Source organism: Podarcis liolepis, assembly GCF_965112155.1.
Source record: "Podarcis liolepis genome assembly, chromosome: 1".
In the NCBI taxonomy this organism is placed as follows: domain Eukaryota; kingdom Metazoa; phylum Chordata; class Lepidosauria; order Squamata; family Lacertidae; genus Podarcis; species Podarcis liolepis.
The window spans coordinates 119,617,020-119,640,745 of NC_139554.1; the positions used below are offsets into that span (position 1 = coordinate 119,617,020).

General features: G+C 43.7%; 1 protein-coding gene across 2 annotated transcripts in view; it reads right to left on the bottom strand.

Moving 5' to 3' along the window:
• Nucleotides 1-23,726, bottom strand: part of COL5A2 (collagen type V alpha 2 chain) — a 178,271-nt gene that overhangs the window by 97,158 nt on the left and 57,387 nt on the right. Inside the window, exon 2 of one of the 2 annotated variants that reach the window (XM_083467403.1) lies at nucleotides 1,764-1,991. In XM_083467403.1, the coding sequence (XP_083323529.1) occupies nucleotides 1,764-1,991 (228 nt within the window). Of the gene's footprint in view, nucleotides 1-1,746; nucleotides 1,992-23,726 lie in introns of both variants that reach the window. The other variant, XM_083467402.1, reaches the window with a different exon arrangement.

The window sequence follows — 23,726 nt, forward strand, 5'->3', positions numbered from 1 at the left end:
AGTCTCATTCTTTCCTTTTAATTTTGTATAGCAAAATGGTGCAATCTGGCAGGAAAAAGAAACCCGTAATTAAAGTCTTACCTCCCCCTACAACTTCCTGTAGAAAGGGAAACTGACAACGGGATATTAAGAAAGGCTATTCAAGGATAATTAAGAGGCTATTCATTACCAATCCTTCAGCTGTGGCCAACAAGAAACAACAGTGAGGTCAGGCCCTGCAATCAGGAAGTGTTTAATTAACATTGAAAGGACTTTTTTCTGAATGAAGTTTACTCCGGGATAAACTTTATAAAAGGGCCTTGGTCGTGGAGGGAAGGGGTCGTTGGATGACATGGCATGTCGTTCTAATTCTGTTTCCAACCAATTAACTAGAAGCAGTGCCTCAGCGGTGTAAGAGTTCTAGTGGGGAAGCAACACTCGCCAGATTATTGGCCGTAATGGCAGCAATTTTGTGGGGAGGTGGCAGTAGGGGATTGTACCTCCCCCCCAACAGGTGAGTTGCCGCTGCTTCCTCAGAAAGGGAAGAAGAGAGGTGGCTGGGAGCACTGGCAGAATCAAACTGGTATTTCCACTGGCGTGTTTGCACCATGCAAATCTCTCCTCTCTCTCCCAGTAAGCAACAGTGACTCAACTGTTGGGAGGTCAGATGTGCAGTGGTGCCCCGACATGGCATCTGCTATTGGGGTCCCCCTACTGAGCATGTGATGGTTTGCAATAGGCGTAATCCTGGGCTGGACTGGAGAGCTGTGATGCACTATATATATTTTCAGGCAAGAAAAACAAAACTGTGAAGAACAGATGAGTTAGATTAAACAAGGCATGTCCAAAGTCCGTTCTAGGGGCCAAATTTGGCCCACCGGTCAATGTAATCCGGCCCCTGTGGCAGTATATGTCTATATTTCCGGTTAAATCCTAAAAAAAATCTCAACAACTTTTACAGTGGTACTTCCGGTTATGAATGGAATCCATTCTGGAGATCCGTTCGTAACTGTAAACTGTTCTTAACCTGAGGCATGATTTTGCCAATGGCGCCTCTGGCGCACGATTTCCGCTCGCATCCTCGGGCAAAGTTCGCAACCAGGAGCGCCTACTTCCGGGTTAGCGGAGCTCGTAACCTGCAGCGTGCGTAACCAGGAGCGTTCGTAACCAGAGGTACCACTGTACTGTATTTATTTTTTCCGATTAGAACTATAAAATGGTGATTTTCTTTAGTCAAAATGAGAGTACCCCTAAACATTCTTGGGGGGGGGGAAACACTGACAACAACAACAACAACAACAACAACAACAACAACAACAACAACAACAACTGAGGAGGTTTGTGCAGCAACAGGGCAGAATAAACTTGTAAGTAACTGGAAATAGACCGATACAAACATATCCTTACCTAGATGGACTGAATTAGCTATTGCCTCTTCTGCAAAGGAAAGACTACATGAATCATAAACACATACAACTGCACTGCTCCCTAGGTTCTAGGTCAGGCACCCCCAAACCGGCCCTCCAGCTGTTTTGGGACTACAATTCCCATCATCCCTAACCGCTGGTCCTGTTAGCTAGGGATGATGGGAGTTGTAGTCCCTAAACAGCTGGAGGGCCGAGTTTGGGGGTGCCTGTTCTAGGTGTTCTGGGTGTGGTGAGTATGCACAAGTGCCCATCTCCCGTGCCACATTGACTCAGGCAAGTGTGTACACGTCGAAGTGAAGCTGTTATATATCCCAGCATGCAACTGGCCCCCGATTATCACATTTGAAGCAATCTTACCAATAGCGCCTTCAAATCCATTGCGGGCTGTGTTTGGACACACAGGGCAGCACTCTCCCGGAGGGACCTGTGGGTTTTCACATTCCAGCACATCGAGACATTGGATCTCATCGCAGAGAATGGCTCCGCTGTCGCAAACGCAAATCTGGCACGGGGACGGCTTCCAAATGTCTCTGTTCAGATACACCTGGCCATTCTGCGTGCAGGCAACCTCTTCGGTATCTAGTTCTAAAAGAAAACAGAACAGAAGGCAATGTAAGTGGCTTCATTTTACTACATGGTGACAACAGAATGCGTCAAGAGGTAACAAGAGAATGACAACCACTCATGAGGTGCATGCGCTTCTTCACTTGTTTGCCACATGCAGGAATAGATCCTGGCTTCCTGCTGCGTACAAACCATGAGCCATGGCTTATGTTTTATTTTTGAAAAAGAAAAGCAAGGCAATAGCTGTAAGTTGGGACTCAGCTTCATTAGTTTTTTAAAAGCGTTTAAAGTGTGTTATATCGCTGCGACACCAGGTGGCGCTGTGGAGTTCCGACTTTCGGCAATGTGATTTCCCATTGTGAGGTTTACAACGTGTTTTCCTGAAACTTGTTTTTTTTATAATGTGTCTAGTTCCAGCCCTGGAGTTTGTACCCTAACTCGAGTAAAGCTATTCTGCCAATTGTGAAAGCAACCCAAAGTGAAACAGATGTGTTGTTAACTATTACCTATCCACACTCTCACCTCTTGGCTTGCACGACAAAAAAAACATCTCACCCGGTTGTTTGAGCTCTGATGCCTAGCATGAGCGGATAATTCATGGTTCCTGTTACACTCTGTCCTCTGATGTTTGGCATGTGGACTATGGCTCACTTAATGTGTCACCTTCCGAAATGACAAAGTTGTTCAGAATAGAAACAGAGGTTTCTGAGTTAAAAGAAGATCTCTAGCTCGCTTTCAAATAAATCACAAAGTTACAGGCCTTGTGCTGGGGCTGCTAAATGTACATTGTGTATATACCATACATTTAAAGCCCATTCCACCCCCACCCCCCAAAAAATCCTAGGAACTGTAGTTTTCCACACCACATAGCTACAACTCCCAGCAACCTTTTTCCCCCCTGTAGTTCTCAGGATTTGGGAGGGTGCATTAAAAGTATGGTGCATATGAAGCCTTAGTCTATGTACACATTAGTGGCTTAAAATGCAGAGAGGTCATTCCCCCCCCCCCACTTTGTCTCATGTGGCATTTGCTTGTTGCTGTACACACCAGAGAGGGGCCAGAGATGTCTTCCCCCTTAATGCGCATTACCTGTTTGGTTTTCCCCATGCCCACAACCAGAACCACCCCACTCCTTTTCACGAAGCTGTTGTCTGCACATGCACTGTCATCCACACATATACTTTAAGTGGCTTACATAACAATCATTAAACTGTGTTTTTTTAAAAAACTATGAAAAGCAAAAGTAACAAATAAATAAAATAGTAGGATCGAAAGAAGCAAGAGAAATTGTTGCCAAAGTGAGTCTCCCTCAGTCACAAGCCAGGTGTTAGAAAGAGAGGAAAGGGAAACAAAATTAATAATAATAATAATAATAATAATAATAATAATCCACCAAGTGACAGTCGCTGTGGTCTAAACCACTGAGCCTCTTGGGCTTGCTGATCAGAAGGTCGGCAGTTCGAATCTCCATGGCAAGGTGAGCTCCCGTTGCTCTGTCCCAGCTCCTGCCAACCTAGCAGTTCGAAAGCACACCAGTTCAAGTAAATAAATAGGTACCGCTGCAGCGGGAAGGTAAACGGTGTTTCTGTGCGCTCTGGTTTCTGTCACGGTGTCTCGTTGTGCCAGAAGCAGTTTAGTCCTGCTGGCTACGTGACCCAGAAAACTGTCTGCGGACAAACGCTGGCTTCCTCGGTCTGAAAGCGAGATGAGCGCCGCAACCCCATAGTCGTCTTTGACTGGACTTAACCATCTGGGGCTTCTTTACCTTTACCTACCAGGGCTAGGGCTGCTGAACTTTGGCTGTTTACGGGGCATATTTTTAAATCACACATTTGCCCCCCCCCCCCAATCCTGGGAACGATAGTTTACCCATCACAAAGCTACAACTCCCAGCAACCTCTAAAAGGAATAAGAGGACAAAGGAACACAAGAAGAGGCTGTTGGTTCAGGCCCATTTAGTCCAGCACCCTGTAGGGAACCCACAAGTAGGACCTCAGAACAAAAGCCCTCTCCCCTCTTGTGGTTTACAGCAACAGGTATTCAGAAGCATTAATGTCTCTGACTGTGGCAGCAGAGCATAGGCATCGCAGCTCATAGCCATTTAGAGCCTTTGCTGTTGTTTAGTCATTTAGTCGTGTCCAACTCTTCATGACCCCATGGACCAGAGCACGCCAGGCACTCCTGTCCTCCACTGCCTCCCCCAGTTTGGTCAAACTCATGCTGGTAGCTTCGAGAACACTGTTCAACCATCTCTGTCATCTCCTTCTCCTTGTGCCCTCCATCTTTCCCAACATCAGGGTCTTTTCCAGGCAGTCTTCTCTTCTCATGAGGTGGCCAAAGTATTGGAGCCTCAGCTTCAGGATCTGTCCTTCCAGTGAGCACTCAGGGCTGATTTCCTTCAGAATGGATAGGTTTGATCTTCTTGAAGTCCATGGGACTCTCAAGTCTCCTCCAGCACACGGCGAGACAGTGATGTTTAAAATAAAATAAAATCGTATTCTGGAGTATCGATGGCAATGATGATGACCTCACCGTTTCTCTTTTAATGAGGCTGATAAAAAGGTAAAGGTACCCCTGACCGTTAGGTCCAGTCACGGACGACTCTGGGGTTGCAGCGCTCATCTCGCTCTATAGGCTGAGGGAGCCGGCGTTTGTCCGCAGACAGTTTTTCCGGGTCATGTGGCCAGCATGACTAAGCCGCTTCTGGTGAAGCCAGAGCAGCGCACAGAAACGCCGTTTACCTTCCCGTCAGAGTGGTACCTATCTATCTACTTGCACTTTGACGTGCTTTTGAACTGCTAGGTGAGCAGGAGCTGGGACCGAACAACAGGAGCTCACCCCATGTGGGGATTCGAACCGCCAACCTCCTGATTGGCAAGCCCGTTAGAGGCTGCTACAGGAGGCCAAATCTCTCCTGCCTCCATTGAGAGCACAAGATCTATTGTTGCTATTCCGCAGGAATAGGGTTGTGGGCTTAAGCCCCACACTGGGCAAAAGATTCCCACATTCCAAACTAGATGACCCTCATGGTCCCTTCCAATTCTATGGCCGAATTGGGACTTGTGGAGAATTTCTGCAGTTATTTTATTTAAAGAATCTAGTGTGCTACCGCTAGGTGGCAGAAAAAGCCAGCTAATAACTAGGTGGAATTATCTTATTGCACAGTGAAGGAAAACAGGCCAGCCTTTCATTTGTTTGGACTTATTTGGGTTTGGTTTTGTCTCGGATTATGACTTCCTGCCAAAGCAACTTCTCAGAGTGAATATAATATCAACACTGCTGAGATGCTGAGGGTAATAAGCATTGTGCTTGCTCTCTTCAAGCAGCGATTGCAGCAGCATCTTCTGCTTGCTTATATTAGCGAATGAGGCTGACCTTTGAGAATTCACTCAGGACCTACCCAATGGCTTTTTACCAAGATGACTGAATCATCGCTCACCAAACTTGCTGGGAATATGAGAAACAGAGGAGAGAGAGAGAGAGAGAGAGAGAGAGAGAGAGAGAGAGAGAGGAGGACATGACCCAGATTCTCTTACCAAGAACGTCCTCCAGTATGTTTTTTATTTTTTATTTTTTAAGCATTTTTATTAGCAGGGGTGGATGAGAGTAAAAGCAAGCACTGATTCTTCTTTCCTGTCCTTCTAGTTTCCAGACTCTGTGCTTCATCCAAAGCAAGAACAGGGAAATAGATTGTGTTGGATTCCAGCTCCTATCAACACTAGCATGGCTAATGGTCGGATTCAATAGGAGTGGCAGTCCAATCAACATCTGAAGGACCACATTTTCCCCATCACTGATCTGAAGGCCCCTAGCAATTACTGGTAGCCATTTTCTTCTGGGTACCAAATCGTTGTTCCCTAAGGCACATCTGAGAAGCAAGAATCTCCCCCCCCCCTTAGCCGTTAAATTGATTTGCCATACAAAAGGTAACAGGATATGTCTTGGCATGAGCTGGACTTCCTAGAGAAATGGGCCTTCATCCACAACCCTTCTCAAGAGCAATTACTTTTAGGATGGAAAAAAGAACATGGAGAGAAGGTGAAAAGGCTTGAATGAAAAGTTGACAAGATGAAGGTATGGAGAGAAGAAATTTAGAGATGGAACCATGAAAAGAGAAGCACACAGTGTGCTAAGGGGACCCATAGTCTCACTTGGACAGTGGGCACATCATGCATTTAAAGCACATGATTTCCCCCAGAGAATAATGGGAACTATAGTTTACCCTCACAGAGCTACAAGTACTCTTAGCAAACTGCAGTTGCCAGGATTTTTTTGGGGGGGTGCCATATGCTTTGAACCACAGGCTTGTGGTTTAAGGCTGCTTGATATGTTCATACAACTTCTGTCCCAAATCATAGGGGTTTGGTGTTGGCTACAGACATGGAATATAGTGGTACCTTGGTTGTTGAACTTAATCCATTCCGGGAGTCGGTTCGACTCAACTGGAAGCCACATCAGCTGCGTCCGACATTCAGCTTCCAAAAAACATTCGCAAACCAAAACACTTACCATATTTTTTGCACCATAACACTCACTTTTTTCCTCCTAGAAAGTAAGGGGAAATGTCTGTGCGTGTTATGGAGGGAATGCCTACGGGTGGCATGCCTACGGATTTTCCTCCTCTAAAAACTACGTGCGTGTTATGGTCGGGTGCGTGTTATAGAGCGAAAAATACGGTACTTCCGGGTTTGCGGCGTTTGGGAGCCAATTTGTTCGACAACTAAGCCATTCGGGAACCAAGGTACCACTGTCGTTAATCACACCCACCTTTATCCTGCTTTAATGTGGTAAATTAACAGATAAATAGGTCTGTTTCGTTGGACATGTGAAATGAGTAATTATGTAGTGATAGAACAGTGCAAATTTACTGAAAATCATGTGGCTCATTGTAAGCTTGTGGGCAAGTTACTCTCAGCCCAATCTACCAGCCCAGGCTGCTGCTAAGAATAAAATGGGATTAAAATAAAATGGGATTAAAATAAAATGGGATTAAAAACTACATAAAGTACAGTGGCCAGGTTAAGAACTGGGTTCTTCAGGTTAAGAACTTAATTCATTCTTAACCTCGGGTTAAGAACTTAATTCGTTCTGGAGGTCCGTTCTTAACCTGAAACTGTTCTTAACCTGAAGCACCACTTTAGCTAATGGGGCCTCCTGCTGCCGCACAATTTCTGTTCTCATCCTGAAGCAAAGTTCTTAACCCGAGGTACTGTTTCTGGGTTAGTGGAGTCTGTAACCTGAAGCATCTGTAACCTGAAGCGTATGTAACCCGAGGTACCACTGTATTAAATATTCCTAAATATGGCTATGGAGTTCTGACATACAGTACAGTGGTACTGACATACAGTACAGTGGTACCTCGGGTTAAGAACTTAATTCGTTCCGGAGGTCCGTTCTTAACCTGAAATTGTTCTTAACCTGAAGCACCACTTTAGCTAATGGGGCCTCCCGCTGCTGCTGCACCGCCGGAGCATGATTTCTGTTCTCATCCTGAAGCAAAGTTCTTAACCCGAGGTATTATTTCTGGGTTAGCGGAGTCTGTAACCTGAAGCGTATGTAACCTGAAGCGTATGTAACCCGAGGTACCACTGTAAGTCTGCTTACCTTATTTGGTAGGCAGCGTTATGGCCGGGCCCTGTGTAACCTGGCCAAGGGTCAGAGACTGGCATCCTCCCCACTACTGCCTCCCCACGCTGTTGGCACTGGGCGGGGCCTCGCTCAAGGGGCAGGCCTCATCAACCTATCAGGACCGACAGGGGCATGTCCACAGGGAATTTAAACTCTGACGTGGTGAGGGAAGCACAATTATCTTAAAGGCACCACTGCATTCCCTTCTACAAACTCTCCTCTATTTTTTCACCTCTCTCCCTCTGAATTTCATGCAATAAGCGTCAATGAATTAATCTTTGTGCATAGCAAACCAGAAGCGCAGAAATAAATCAAAGTGAAAGCTGCTATGCAAAAGACGCTCCGCAGATGTGCCGTGCAAAGAAATGAGATATACTGTTTAATAATCCTATTGCCACTCTACGGCACCACCCATGTGCCTGAGCCAGAGGTTGCAAATGAGATTCTAATGGCTAAGATTCATGGATATGCCAAAATGATTATTCCATCATTAAGCATTTTTATTGATTTCATTGAGAGAGAACGTTAGGAGTGTTCTACCTAAGCTTAGCAGGTGCCCTAGAAATGCCCTCCAGATGTTGTTGAATTGCAGACACCATCATCCCTGGCCATTGGCCATGCTGGATGGAGGCTGATGAGAGCTGAAGTCCAACAAAATCCAGATAGCCATAGGTTGTCCATCGACCTATGTCCTAGAGAATGACCCATATTTTCTGCCATGGAGTTCAGAGGCAGATCTGCAGGAGTTTCTGAACAGATGAGTAGATATGAACAACACTGGCTCAAATGAATGAAGCCTCTCACGATGAACCACTCCAGAAATGATCTGGATAGTGTAGCTTGGAGTTTACTGTCATAAAACTCTCTAAAGGGAGAGATTTGCATTTTGTGTGACCTTAAGTTCAAAGGTTTCCTACCTCAGGCGAACCAGCACATGTGCCTGTGAGATAAGATCCTACCACAAATTTTTACTCCTGTACATCAGGCGCACTGGGATCACCACATGCACTTTGGCACATCACATGACAGGAAGTGCATGCACTTTGGCACATCACATGACAGGAAGTGCATGGTCTCCAACTGCCATGAAACTGCCAGGACCGTCACGAATACCCTTTGGCCAACACGGTTCCTCACTATGTCCCAAATTCTGCAAGAAGGGAAAGGCAGTGGGCAAGGGGGGGGCAGGGCAGAGGAAGAGGCCCATCACCTCACATGGGCGTAGTAGGACTCATTGGGAGGGGAAGGGGCAGGGCGGCAGTTGCTGCCACTGCGCTCCTCGGCTTGTAGCGCTCAATGTATCCAACTACGGTGAAGGTGGTGGCACGAGCAGCCTGTTGTTGTTTAGTCGTTTAGTCGTGTCCGACTCTTCGTGACCCCATGGACCAGAGCACATCAGGCACTCTTGTCTTCCACTGCCTCCCGCAGATTGGTCAGACTCATGCTGGTAGCTTCAAGAACACTGTCCAACCATCTCGTCCTCTGTCGTCCCCTTCTCCTTGTGCCCTCCATCTTTCCCAACATCAGGGTCTTTTCCAGGGAGTCTTCTCTTCTCATGAGGTGGCCAAAGTATTGGAGTCTCAGCTTCAGGATCTGTCCTTCCAGTGAGTACTCAGGGCTGATTTCCTTAAGAATGAATAGGTTTGATCTTCTTGCAGTCCATGGGACTCTGAAGAGTCTCCTCCAACACCATAATTCAAAAGCATCAATTCTTTGGCAATCAGCCTAAGGAGCCACAGTTCAAGCAGATGCACAGGGGCCCTCCGCTGATCATAGCCACTGACCACAGACACTACGTTACTGGCGCAGAAGTGCCGCCTTGTAAACACCCAGCCCAAGTGCCTCTTCTGACATCCAAGGCAGGCTGATGAAAGCCTTGTGGTTTTGCTATATATCATCCCGCATATAGCCAAGACATTTACCAGTATGGTCCATACTCCTCTTGGCAACAACTGTTGGGATGTCAGGGTGCTGTCAGCAGCTCCCGGCTGGTTGCCCAGGAAAGTATAAAGACAAGGAAAAGTTTCTTACAGCCCTTTTTTATTTTAATCTTTTCAGAGAGAGGCTTCAGAACCCAGTCTCTTGGATAATGGCGTTGTCCAGAGTGAATCTCCCCCCCCCCTTCTCTCCCTCTTCCTCATTCATCATCATCATCGCCTCTTCTACGGGTGCCCTCTGTCTTTGAGCTCTTTGCTCTCCTACTTCTAAGGCCTGCCAGGTTCTGGGAGATGGAGGGTCTGGAATGCTTTCTGATGACAACATGTCAGCCGAGTGTCGCTCCTCCTCTCCCATGATTTCCCAACTTTTTCCCTCATCTGCCTCTAAGCTGCGACCTCCCTCAAACCCCTGTTGTAAGGCCCTGAAACCTTATGATGAAAGGCAGCATCTAAATCTAATATCTAAATCTAATAAATTAAGAAACAGTCCAGGTCAGGCATGTTCAAAGTCCGTTTGGGGGGCCTAATCCGGTCCCTGTGGCAGTATACAGTATGCCCTGTGGTAAAATCTCAATTAAAAAAGCTGAACAACTTTGTGGTAAAATTGTAAAAAAAAAAGCTCAACAACTTCAATCCTAAAAAAACTTTGGTCGGCCCTCACGCATGTTCACTTCATCAGATCTGGCCCTCTTTGAAAAAAGTTTGGGCACACCTGGTCTAGGGGGTTCTGTTGGAGGGTCCTGTTGCTTTTATTATTACTCTAATTTTTTTAAAAAAATATATTTTCAAGTGCTTTTAACTGCTTCTTAACTTGTGCATTTTTATTTATATTTTAACACCAGGCAAAAATGTTTCTCTAATTTAACATTCTAAGGCCTTTTAAATGTGCTTGTGGGAAAGGAGCTATTGGGATTTCTGTTTGTTAGTTTGTTAGTTTGTTTTATTGTTTATTTTGTGTTCTCCTTTCATATTTTACTGTTGGGAACCTCCATGTGATCTTCGGATGAAGGGCAGTATACAAATTTAATAAATAAATAAATAAAAACATATAAATAGAGAGGCCTGATTCAGCCATCTCTTCTACTGTTCTTATGGGGCAGTACCCCATCAACCTCAGTCTGCCTGCCTCCAGCTCCCCATATGCCTGCCTTTTTGCTTGCAACTACTCAACAGGGTGGCACTAGCCCAGGCATAGGCAAACTTGGCCCTCCAGATGTTTTGGGACTACAGTTCCCATCATCCCTGACCACTGGTCCTGTTAGCTAGGGATCATGGGAGTTGTAGGCCCAAAACATCTGGAGGGCCAAGTTTGCCTATGCCTGCACTAGCCTGTCAGCTCCCACCTTCTTAGTCTCAGTGTTTCCTTTGTAGAATTGATCAAGGAAGATGATGGGGACAAAACTAGCATGAGGACTCAGCTATATAGCTGCAAATAAAACGTTTTAGGTGTGTTTTATACAATGTGACACCAGATGGCGACGGCAAGTGTTATGGAAAATTCAATGTACAGTGGTACCTCAGGTTACATATGCCTCAGGTTACCTACACTTCAGGTTACAGACTCCGCTAACCCAAAAACAGTGCTTCAGGTTAAGAACTTTGCTTCAGGATGAGGACAGAAATTGGGCTCCGGCGGCGCGGCGGCAGCAGGAGGCCCCATTAGCTAAAGTGGTGCTTCAGGTTAAGAACAGTTTCAGGTTAAGTATGGACCTCCGGAACGAATTAAGTACGTAACCTGAGGTACCACTGTATTTTTTCAAAACGCTTTTTTAAAGAGCATATTCAGAGCAATTTAAATATGTATCTAGTAGATTCCACTGAGTAGGCCCCCCTCTGCTTTCCACACTATCAGTCCCAGTACGCACCAGTAATCACTGAAAGGAAGGGCTAGAAGTTGCAGTGGTGGGTGATAATGTGGGCTTCACATTTCAATGCACCAGAACAGCAAGCAAAATTGCTAGTGTAGGAGTAAGTCCTCATGCAGAGAAGAGTCAAGTTCTGCCACATGTTCATTGTTCTCTACATTCTGACAGGGGACTGAGGAGGAGACTGCGTGCTGGATTCTAATTTGATTCGAGATTCTGAGCGCCTTCCAAAATGGCCACTGTCCAAGGACTTTAAGAAACTCAAGGCTAAGTGGCAGTCCAAGTCATCTTCCCACCGATGGCTATCTTATAACACACTCCTCTTCCTCTGCTATGAAAATACACAAAACTGGCTTGACCCAAGACCATCACCAGACACATAAAAATGAATGTTTGCACAGTCATTTCAATTAGGGGCAACATCCCACTGCCCAAACTCTGAGAAGTTATCCTTTGTATGCAGCCACCGATGGCTATGGAGTTCTGACATACAGTACAGTGGTACCTCGGTTTAAGAACTTAATTCGTTTTGGAGGTCCGTTCTTAAACTGAAACTGTTCTTAACCTGAGGTACCACTTTAGCTAATGGGGCCTCCCACTGCCACCGCACGATTTCTGTTCTCATCCTGAAGCAAAGTTCTTAACCTGAGGTACTATTTCTGGTTTAGCGGAGTCTGTAACCTAAAGCGTCTGTAACCTGAAGCGTCTGTAACCCGAGGTACCACTGTACGTTGAATTTTGCTGGGGGTGGAAACGAACCCAACACCCTTTTCTAAAATAATGTTAGGACATGTCAAACACACCCAGGTGAAATTAAGCATTTAAGATAGCCCTCTTGTCATTCAGTTTCCAGCGCAAACCAGATTGTATAAAATCTAGGTGGAGAAAGAATTCCCTTGTGGAATTCCAGCTATAGGATAGATAGATAGATAGATAGATAGATAGATAGATAGATAGATAGATAGATAGATAGATATCATTCCAGCACTCAAATTTCATTCTATATTCCAGTACCCCTGAAGCATTAATAAACAGGAGTCACAGAGTCTGAAGGGGGAGGAGGATATAGGAAATAGCAAAGTAAATAATATTCAGCTTCACATATTTCTGTGGCTGAGGGGTGGCTCACATTAAGCACAACTTAAAAGATCTGATCAGTAAAAATAACTATTGTAAGGGGGGAATTCAACCCCATACTACGTCACTGTTAATTCAGAGCAATAATTTCAGCTTGCTAGGTGGAATGAACCCACCATCCACCCCATGTCACCCTGGGTTTTAGCCCAACCCCCTCAGAACCACTTTGGGGGATATGGGGAGACACAGAGGAGGAAAGCCCCATCGCACAACTTGTGTGTTCCATTATCCTTGTGTGGGCTTCCCCTGGAGGAAACTCATTAGTTTAATCATGCCCCACTGATTTTGTATCATTTGAGCTGAAAACATGGAGAACAGGTAAACATCTGAATGCCCTTTCCTTGCCTTTGTCCCATCACAATCTCCTGAACATATCAGAATGGACATTTATCAAATAAGAATTTGACCCCAGCTTTAGAACTCGTTTCTTCTAGAGATCCTGCAAAACCTGACCAGAGTCCAGAAAAATAAATATTTGTGCTGTGCTTTAGACACGATAGCACAGATGCAGTGTTGTCTTGTAGAATTCTACACATTGCTACTTTTCTTCCTTCTAAAAATTTCACAAAGCCAACATCCTTCCATTGAAACGTTGCCCTAGCTCCATTAGCACCATCTGAAATGAAGCATTTGATACCAAAACTCTCTGCTTCTTATTCGATACATTCCCCACCTTTCTGTTGTCTTCTTTCCCTCAGTGCCCCCTGCACTGCCTCAATTTACATTGCAAGTTCTGTCGGCAACTGGCAGGATGCTGACAGGTGGGAACCAGGAGAAGGGGAGCTGGAGTCCGACTCAGGAGAAGGGGTCAGTGATTTGTGGGGAACTGTTCCTGCCAGGTGGCAAGAGTCGGAGGCAGGGGAAGCTTCAGAGCTAGAGGTGGAGCACAAGACGGGTTGGAAGAAGAGGAGGAAAGGTCAGGCCAGGCTCCCCACCCTCTTCTGCACCACTGTCTCCTAGTACCATGAGCGGACTGAAAAGGGATGAGCAGAGGAAGATGCCATGCAGGCATAGTCTCCAGCTGCGTGCATGCAGCCCATTGTGGGAAGGTTTATTTAAATAGTTATCCTTTGTTAGGCATAGCAAACCACACATTATCAAACAGACACCATGTACAAATTGTGCAAAATATGAGCTCAACATAACAAGGTTTGTCCTGGTCAGATCTTTAACTCCAGAGAAAATCAATTTGCATAAATAATACAATACAGCACTACCTAATCCCCGATCAATTAAGAACCACTAATTCTCTTTATAATGACCCAGTCTTTCTACATGGACAGCACTCAGTATATAAACTGTTAAGAAGTGATCTCCCGTTGCTCCATAAAGTAGAGACCTGGGAATAGCTGCCTAGACACTAGATAGGTGTGTGAATTCATTAAACACTTTGACAATAGAGTTAACGAACGTGTACATTCCTTTGGCTGGGAAGCACCTTTGACAAGTTCCTAGGAGCAGGGATCTGTCTTTTGCTGAGGTTAGTCCAGGATTGAACAATGTAGCACCCTCCAGATGTTGTTGGACTACAATTCCCATCAGCCCCAAGATGGATGATGGAAGCTGTAGTCCAACAGTACCTGGAAAGTACCATATTGGCCACCTCTGTGGCAGTTTTCCAAAAGTCATATACACTGTTGATAATATGTAACATTTGTTATTGTTGTTGTTTATTAAAAGCAGCCCTAGTTACTTTTCCATATCAATGCAAACTATTGTTTGCAAAGTATTTGCAACCAGCAGATCCTTTGAGAAGCTGGTTGCTGTTGCTGGTTTTTTTTAAAAAAAAAAACTTAAAAAAATTATTATTTGGTTCTATATATTTTTCCATCCTGAGCTTTGGGGGAGGTGGGGGAGGAGAAGTTTAAAATCAAAGCATTAACGCCTGCAATCTAGCCATTCCCCCCCTCCCAGAATGCATTTCTACACAATGGGCTCAAGTTTTGACCTAGATGGTTTCCCTCCTTCTCCCCCATTTTCTAAAAATACGGTCTCCTAATTAGAAAGTTCTGCCTACTTCACAGAGAAGATGGTTTTGATTCAAGCTCCAACATGCTCAGCTGAAGAGCAAATTACAGCGCTTGCTCCTGCTGTAGCTGGAAAAGCCGCATGAATAACTTGCTGACTGCACAGCAAAACTATTCATCTAATGTAATGCTGGGCCTGTGGGAAATTTAAAAAAAGAAAAAAAGAAAGGGCAGCAAGAAAAGCTGCAACAATGCCAAGAAGAAAAACTCAGACTCCCAATTTCCTCTTCGGATTTGCCCAGCTCACAGTCAGCAAGTTTTTATTCCCTGCTGACAAAGAGCAGGCTTTCTGACATCCCACGGTACTGAGGATAAAAAGACATCAAGGCTCTGACAGGATTATGTAAAATGCTACCTGGTATAGCATTCTAACCACTCACACAGGGAGAAAGTGCCATTCGACAAAGAAAGTGCACACACAATTCTCATTTTTGCCTGCAATCTCACAGGCACACATACACACTCACTCCTGAGTAAACTGATTAGTGCGCAGGTTAACACTGATTATTTTATTTTTTTGGCAAGCCGTTCTGAGAGCCTTTTTGAGATGACTTGAACAAATAAATAATGAAATATACATTTTTTAAAAAACCAGAAGCATTTTTACTTGGTATTATCTAGGTCAGGACATTAATAGGCAAGATGTTAAATTGTTTTTATATGCAACAACTGCGGCAAGAGTATTGTTAGCCCAGAAATGGAAACAAGAAGAAATTCTGACGAAAGAAAAATGGCAGACGAAATTAATGGACTATGCAGAATTGACAAAATGACAGGAAGGATTTGACACCTGCGGGACCAGAGATTTACAGAAGATTGGAATAAGTATATGAATTATTTGAAGAGCAACTGTAATCAACAAATTGCGCTAGTAGGACTACAAGAAGTTTTGTAAGGAGAAATATACGAAGTGTTACAAAGTAGAAAAAGATAGAGATATTGGTTATGAGTTTGAAATGTAATAGGGAAGATAAGAAATGCATACTGAGAGACTAGACTAGGAAATTTTTCAGACAGGATTGATGGAAGTCAAAAATTTGAATAAGATGAAAAAGTATGTTTAATTATTGTTGAAAATGATATGTTAAAAAAACTAATATGTGTGTGTGTGTGTGTGTGTGTGTGTGTGTGTGTGTGTGTGTGTACGAATAAATAATGATAAACACATAGACAATCCTCGGGCAGATTTGAGGGTAAACCATATACAGCACGGGTCTGCCCTTGTGGCTCGTTGGAAGTTGAAACTGCTCTACATGTATTATTACGTTGTCGTCTTTATGAGGATATACGTTTGACTTTTATTACACCTGTTTTGCAAAAGTCCAGGAAAGAATCGGAACTCCATAGTTTAAAACTACTGCTAGAGGATAAGAATCCCAAGACTACATTAAATGTAGCCAAATTCTGTGTGTCTGCAATCAATCGCAGGAAGCAAGTGGTATCCCATAATGACCAAACCCCCAAATGTTAACTACAGGGAACACACTAATAATTAATTTTAATTTTTATATTTAAATCCTTGTTATACTCATATTGTCCTTTGTATTTCTGATATTTTTATGATCTGTGATATTGTGTGTGTTGATGCTGGTCTGTGTCCGTATTAATAAATTCATTCATTCATTCATTCATAGACAATCCAGCTGAAAGCATTCTTCCTCCCGAACGTTCTTTAATTCAGGCTTCACCAACCTGGTGCCCTGCCGATGCTGGGAACGATGAGTGTTGTAGCCCAAAATATCTGGAGGTCACCCAAGTTGGAGAAGGTTCCTTTAATAGAATGAAAGGGGCCCCAGACCTCTGAAGCAGCGCGGTAAATGATAATTTGAGGGGCGACAGTGCCTCCTCACAGGCCCGCCAACCCTTTTGAGGGCGGCTGGAGCAAACAGTGAAGTGGTTTTCAGAAGAGCGACTTGTGGTCAGTTGCCCCCAAGATTGGGGAGCCGGCACACAACACACGACGTCACACACATCTCCCAACGCCGGGGCCCTCAACACTGGGGGGCTGGGCCCCCTTCTAACAAATACTGAGGGGGCTAAAGATACCTCCACCCCCTAGAGTTGGCACACCTGATCGTGATGACTGGGAGCAAAAGGGGAAATCCCACGAGATTTGGGATTTCACATGAAATTTCAAGTTTTAGAGTAGGCCTGTATAATGCCCCTCTCGACATGGCCTCTCCTCAGTCAGCTTAGCAGACGGCATGATCCACCCATACCCAGTGTCAGATTTACGTATAAGCTAAACAAGCTATATCTTAGGGCCCCATTCTCTTGGGGGCCCCCCCAAAAATAAAGAAAAAAACGATGTACATTTCCAAAATGTAATTTCAACAATTACTTTGATACAATACATATTTTTTTAATGTGCAAATGACATTAGATACCTATTAGGTCCATAAATTACCATATAGCATATATTCAACACAAAAATAGCGACAAATTGTTGCTGACAAAGGACAGCTGGACATATAAAGGGCCCCATTACCTTCAGTAGCTATGGGCCTCATCAAACCTAAATCTGGCCCTGCCCATACCCTATATAAAGATTTCCCCAGGTTTTTGTGGCGCTGTGGTCTAAACCACTGAGCCTAGGGCTTGCCAATCAGAAGGTCGGTGTTTTGTACCCGCACGATGGGGTGAGCTCCTGTTGCTTGGTCCCTGCTCCTGTCAACCTAGCAGTTCGGAAGGACGTAAAAGTGCAAGTACATAAATAGGCAGGAAGGTAAACGGCATTTCCGTGCACTGCTCTGGTTTCGCCAGAAACGGCTTAGTCATGCTGGCCACAACCCGGAAAAACTGTCTGCTCCCTCGGCCAGTGAAGTGAGATGAACGCCGCAACCCCAGAGTCGTTCACGACTGGACTTAACTGTCAGGGGTCCTTTACCTTTACTTTTGGTACCCAGAAACATTTCCCCATGCTGTCCTGATCAGCCCTGAATGGGGATGTTTTTCGCCTTCCATGGCTTATCATGGGTAAATCATTCTTGCTGAATAATCATCTCAATCTTACAGACAGTATGGTGAAAGCAGGCCAGAGATTGGGATGGACTAAGGTCATTAGGATGTGTAGTTATTTCCCAATCTCAATGCTTTTGTAAAAAGGGTTTGTTTTGAAAGTAACCCAGGGAGTTAAGATGCCCAACTTATTTTGACTTTTGGAATCTAAAATCCCATTTGAATCATGTTACAATGATTTGTTTGACTGCAAAGCCAACATTTTCCAGGAGGCTGATTTGGAATGAAACTACTGTAGCTAACAAAACCACTTTCAAGATTTAGATACAGTATAACAACAAAACTAAAGGCAGCGGTGATTTTTTATTTTTTATTTTAAGCTGCAAAAAAGAAAGAAGGTCGTTTTACAATCACAGGGTTGTCGCATGGTTTTCAACACATGCATATTAGTTATTGTTCTTTTTCTTTTAGGATTACTGTTTCTGGGACACAGGAAATGAAAGAAAGGTTTTACTTTAGGCTATGGGGCCCTTATTATTAACATGTGGCTCCTTGCATTGGGATCAAGTATTATGAAACTCTCCACTACGTCAGACAGAGAGTCTCCGTGAAACATCCATATCCGAATTAAGATTCAGGAAAGGATGTGCACTTTAAAACAAATCACCATATGCTTTGCAGTTCATCTATCATCTATTTCTGTACCACAAAAGGCAATCTTCTGTCTACTAGTAGCATTCTTTATTTCTCCCTAACCATTCAGTTTAATCCTATACAAAACCAAGGGGCAGGTTTATTAAGGAAATGTAGGCATTGCTAGTGTTATGTACTAAGCTTGGATCCTAGAACAATAGGCAGGTAGGATCCTAGAATGCAACAACCTGACTGGCTTGCAGGAGCAGCCCAATCAGACTCCAGGAGGAAGTTAATCAGCCTATTAGGCCGGTAGGATCCTAGGATGCAACAACTGATTGGCCTGCAGGAAAGGACCAATCAGGCTCCAGGAAGGAAACAGAATCAACCAATCAGATGGGACTCATTGTGTAAATAATTTATATAAAGCCTGAGGTTTAGGGGAAAATTCATTCACTGTTTTTCGAGCTGCAATAAAGAGCATGAAATCACTACGCGACTCCGAGTATATTTCACTGGTGACAGAACCTCTTCAGTTTCTGTTAGGTATCTGAGTCCTGTCAACTACAGTGGAACCTCTATCTGCGCCCATAATCTGTTCTGGAGGTCCACATGGAGGTCGAAAGGGGTCGCTGGGAGAGGCACCATTTTGCACAGGCGCAGGCGGCAATTGCCCACTTCTGCGCATGTATGAAAGGCAATTGGCAGAAATGACTGGCAGAATCCGAGACCAGGGAGAAGAGTCGGTGGAAGAAGACTGGAAGAAATTTAAAGACTATCTACAGAAATATTGTAAAATTAATGAATGATAGAATGATGTTGGATAGCAACTAAGGGGTTTCCAGCTGTAATGATTTAAGAGAATATGAAAAAAGGGTTATAAATGGGTTAAAATCTAATGGTAAGGATTTGCTGAACCAATAAATTGAAGTGGAATACAAAAAAGGGAGGTATGAGGAGGTCCGGGAAATAAGTTAAAAGAAAATAAGTAAAAGAAAAAATGTATGTTTTTAACTGTTTTTATTTTGTATTTTTCTTTTTTCTTTTTCATTTTTTCTGTTATATTTCAAAAAAAATTAATAAATATTTTATAATAAAAAAAAGAAAGAAAGGCAATTGCCCGCTTCTGCACAGGCACAAATGGTGGCAAACGCTCTGGTTACTTCCGGGTTTGCCGCGGTCGTGACTTGGAACGAGCGTAAGAAGAGGCGTTGGTAAATAGAGGTTCAACTGTACACTCATACCTGACGGTATTTATGGGAAACAGCTACAAGAGACAGCAGAAAATGTTCTAGCAGAAGCTATGTTAATGCCACCTGTTTAAGTTGCAATTCTATACTCACTTACCTAGCAGGAAAGCCCCTTGGACTCAATGGGACTGACTTCTGGGTATAGACATACACAGTGCTTTTTTTCTTTTAAAAAAATGTTTAAGAGTACTCTCATTTTGACTCAAGAAAATCACCATTTTATAGTTCAAATCGGGGGAAATAAATACAGTAAATGGACAAAAGTACAAAGATTCACAAAATGTTTGGGGGCATGTGTACCCCTGCATCCACCCAGAAAAAAAAACATTGCACATATAGCAACTTTCACCCATTTGGTGCCCTCCCAGACAATGAGCTACAACTACTGCTGTGCTGGCCGGGGCTGATTAGAGTTGTGATCCAACAATATCTGGAGAACACCGGCTTGGCAAAGACTGGTGTATAGATTTGTCCATCAGTCATTCAACATGCTCCACCCCAACCCTCAAAGCAGCTCCCAAGAGAGCTTCTTGGTATCTTTGTATGGCTGTGTTTAGAAGCTTTCACTGTGCAACCAGGAACCCTGACAATGCAGTTAGAGAGTGGCTAGAAGCTATTTTCAGACCTTCCTGCTACATGGGCAAAGGTGTCCCGTGGTGGCTGATCGACCTTGCTGCCCTCTTCACTTTGGAAAAACAATCCTCTCATTGAACAATTCTGTGATGGGCTCCTCCGTTATGAGGCCTTCAGAGAACATGGTAGCAGAACAGCAGAACTGTTGCAATGTCAAGCTTCTTCTTTAAAACACATACACACAGATGACTTTGACTATCTTTTTTTGTACAGTGGTACCTCGGGTTAAGAACTTAATTCGTTTTGGAGGTCCGTTCTTAACCTGAAACTGTTCTTAACCTGAGGTACCACATGAGCTAATGGGGCCTCCCACTGCACCTCCACCGCACGATTTCTGTTCTCATCCTGAAGCAAAGTGCTTAACCCGAGGTACTATTTCTGGGTTAGCGGAGTCTGTAACCCGAAGAGTCTGTAACCCAAGGTACCACTGTATTTATATTCATTATATACTGTATTTTATTTTAATACAATAAAAATACCTTAAGAAATAAAAATCAATATGAATATTTAACATTATGGATGTTCTGTCTCCCATATTCAACCACAAATCCATGCTGTGGTCCACCTGAATGGACCCGTGTGAGAACCCCTGGCTTCTATTCTTATTATCATTATCATATTTCCCCCCTCCCCCCCATTTTTAATTTTCTTTATTTTGACAAAGTAATAATCATAAATAAATAAGAATAAAGTGTTCACCCCACCACCGAGACCATTCCATTGTAACTATCCAACCTCCCAAAATTTCAACACCTCTTGCGATGGTTTGACCCCTTTCCGTTTTAACAGTACAAATTCTACAAACAAAACACCCTCCGTACCTCCTCAAAATCATTTCTCCTGCGTATCCCCCGTCTTACCTAAATGGCACGTGTTAATTTATCATTAATAGCTCTATCCCATACCTCTTTATGCCATTCTTCCTTGGCTATCTTTTTGGCTATCCAAGATCTGAGAGATTCTACCCCATCAGGAGATGGACACCAGAGGATGCCATTGATGCCAATCCAACAAAAGAGGTGGAATTTCCATTCACAGACACATTTCTGCCATGCCACACCATTATGGCATGCAGATGGTAGAGGGCAGGACACACAGAATGTGTGGAGAAGCTACTCTCATGTATTAAATGGTGTCTCAGGGTGGTGACTGGCTCTGAAAAGTTCCTACCAGCACCTCAATGGATTTGTTTTGTATCACCAACATCTAAAACTCCAAGTTAAGACGTAAGCGCTCAACTCAACGAATTTTGTCTATCCAATGAAATAGCAGAATAAAAAACACTAGCAAAATAAGAAGGTGTTAGGAAATAAAGGTAAAGGGACCCCTGACCATTAGGTCCAGTCGTGGCCAACTCTGGGGTTGCGGCGCTCATCTTGCTTTATTGGCCGAGGGAGCCGGCGTACAGCTTCCGGGTCATGTGAACCAGAGCAGCACATGGAAACGCCGTTTACCTTCCCGCTGGAGCGGTACCTATTTATCTACTTGCACTTTCACGTGCTTTGGAACTGCTAGGTTGGCAGGAGCAGGGACCAAACAACGGGAGCTCATTCCGTCGCGGGGATTCAAACCGCCGACCTTCTGATCAGCAAGTCCAAGGCTCTGTGGTTTAACCCACAGCGCCACCCGCCTCCCTGTTAGGAAATAGAGCCATGCTTTAAAACAGCACTGTACATCTCAGAAAGAACAGGATGAAAAATTCACTATTTTATTTTTCCCTAGGCAGCTGTCCCCATTTCAAATATTATTGCAATTTGTTCATTGAGATCTGAGTAGGAAAACCAAATAACTGGGATTTCGGCTCCCAAATATTCAAGCCAAAACTTTTGATCTAGAGCTTTCTGCTCAGCTTTAGAGTTCTACCATTAGCGAAGGACACTAGGCACCACTGATTTCTTTGAAGAAAAACAAACTTTCCCCTTCTAAATGAAAGATCCCATTCGTCAAGTGAAAGCTGTCATGTCACAAATTTATATCCCTGCTGGCATCACACAGCTAGATAACCAAAGCGATTAATGTCATGTTTTTAGGTGAATTTGTTCAACAACTGTCAGACATCCACCCATAAATGATCCACTGTATGCATGAACTTAACCCTCCTATTTATAGTTTCCCTTTTAATATGCACCACTTGGAGAGCAATTCTTCAAAGGTTTCAGTCTCCCACACATCACTGCTTAGGCTAAAAACTGAGCGCCACATCATGAGCAAACAATGAATATAAAAGGAGTGTTTCAAAGAGTAAACTTTGCAAGCACCAGAGGCTGACCTCTGTTGTTTGCCGTTTGCATGTAGCACTTCAAATTTCAAAAGTACTTTCTTGGTTTGCCATGACCTCACATCAACTCTGTGATGCAGGATACCATATGGGTATGTCTACACACTATGAACTTTTATTGGTTCTATACCGATCAGTCACGGTTTGCCCTGAAGGAACACTGACATTTTTCCTTTGTTGAGGGTGCTGATAATTTTCCATTAGAGATCCCACACTCCCAAACAACCGTGCTTTGAGTCTCTGGAGAAGAGGACAATGACTGGTAGCTTGTAAATAGTGTGGATATAAAACTTTACTTACAACTAGGTGGCTCGGGAGGGAGAGCAGTTACTGCAAAGCCACTTGGCCGATTAAGGCCTTGAATCCTCTGAGATCCAGAGATATCTCTCTGGTGACATTAGGGCATGTCCTTTTAGAGGGTGAGGGTCTTAAAAATACGATTTTGGGTGTCAGGAATTCAAACCTGTTATTGTTTCTGTGACTGGACAACATATGATAAATATTGTCCAGTCACAGAAACAATAACAGGTTTGAATTCCTCACACCCAAAATCGTATTTTTAAGACCCTCACCCCCTAAAATGACATATATATATTATCATATGATATATTTATATCATAGAAACATAGAATTTGTTGGAAGGGGCCATGAGTGTCATCTATTCCAACCCCCGCGATGCAGGAATGTTTTGCCCAACACGGATCTCAAACCCTTGACCCTGAGATTGAGTCTCATGCTCTACCAGCTGAATTTAGCTTGGCGATTCTGTGTTTGATGAAGAAGCACATAAATTGCCTTCTGAAATTCAAAGAATTATTTTTTTCTGAAAAATGTCAGGTAATGCTTAATAAAAATAATAATAATAAATATATAACTGCAAGTACTTGGCAATCATTTTTAATCATTTCTATGAAATTTTACATACATTTTACTTACCAACCAAACCAAATTATATTACTCTATTCAATATCTCTTTTGGATTCCCAATTCATATTACAACATTTTAGCACTCCTCGTTTTTGGAGTTTGAAAGTTGAAAAGTTCAGCACGCCCAAATGGTGGTTGTGGCCACAGCAAGAAGAAGAAGAAGAGGAGTTTGGATTTGATATCCCGCTTTATCACAACCCGAAGGCGTCTCAAAGCGGCTAACATTCTCCTTTCCCTTCCTCCCCCACAGCAAACACTCTGTGAGGTGAGTGGGGCTGAGAGACTTCAAAGAAGTGTGACTAGCCCAAGGTCACCCAGCAGCTGCATGTGGAGGAGCAGAGACGCGAACCCGGTTCACCAGATTATGAGTCACTGCTCTTAACCACTATACCATACTGCCTCTCAGTTTTGGTTTTGTTTTTAAATAAAAAATTAATTTGAGAGCCATTTCCATGGTAACACAGAAAATTGCCATGGTCCATA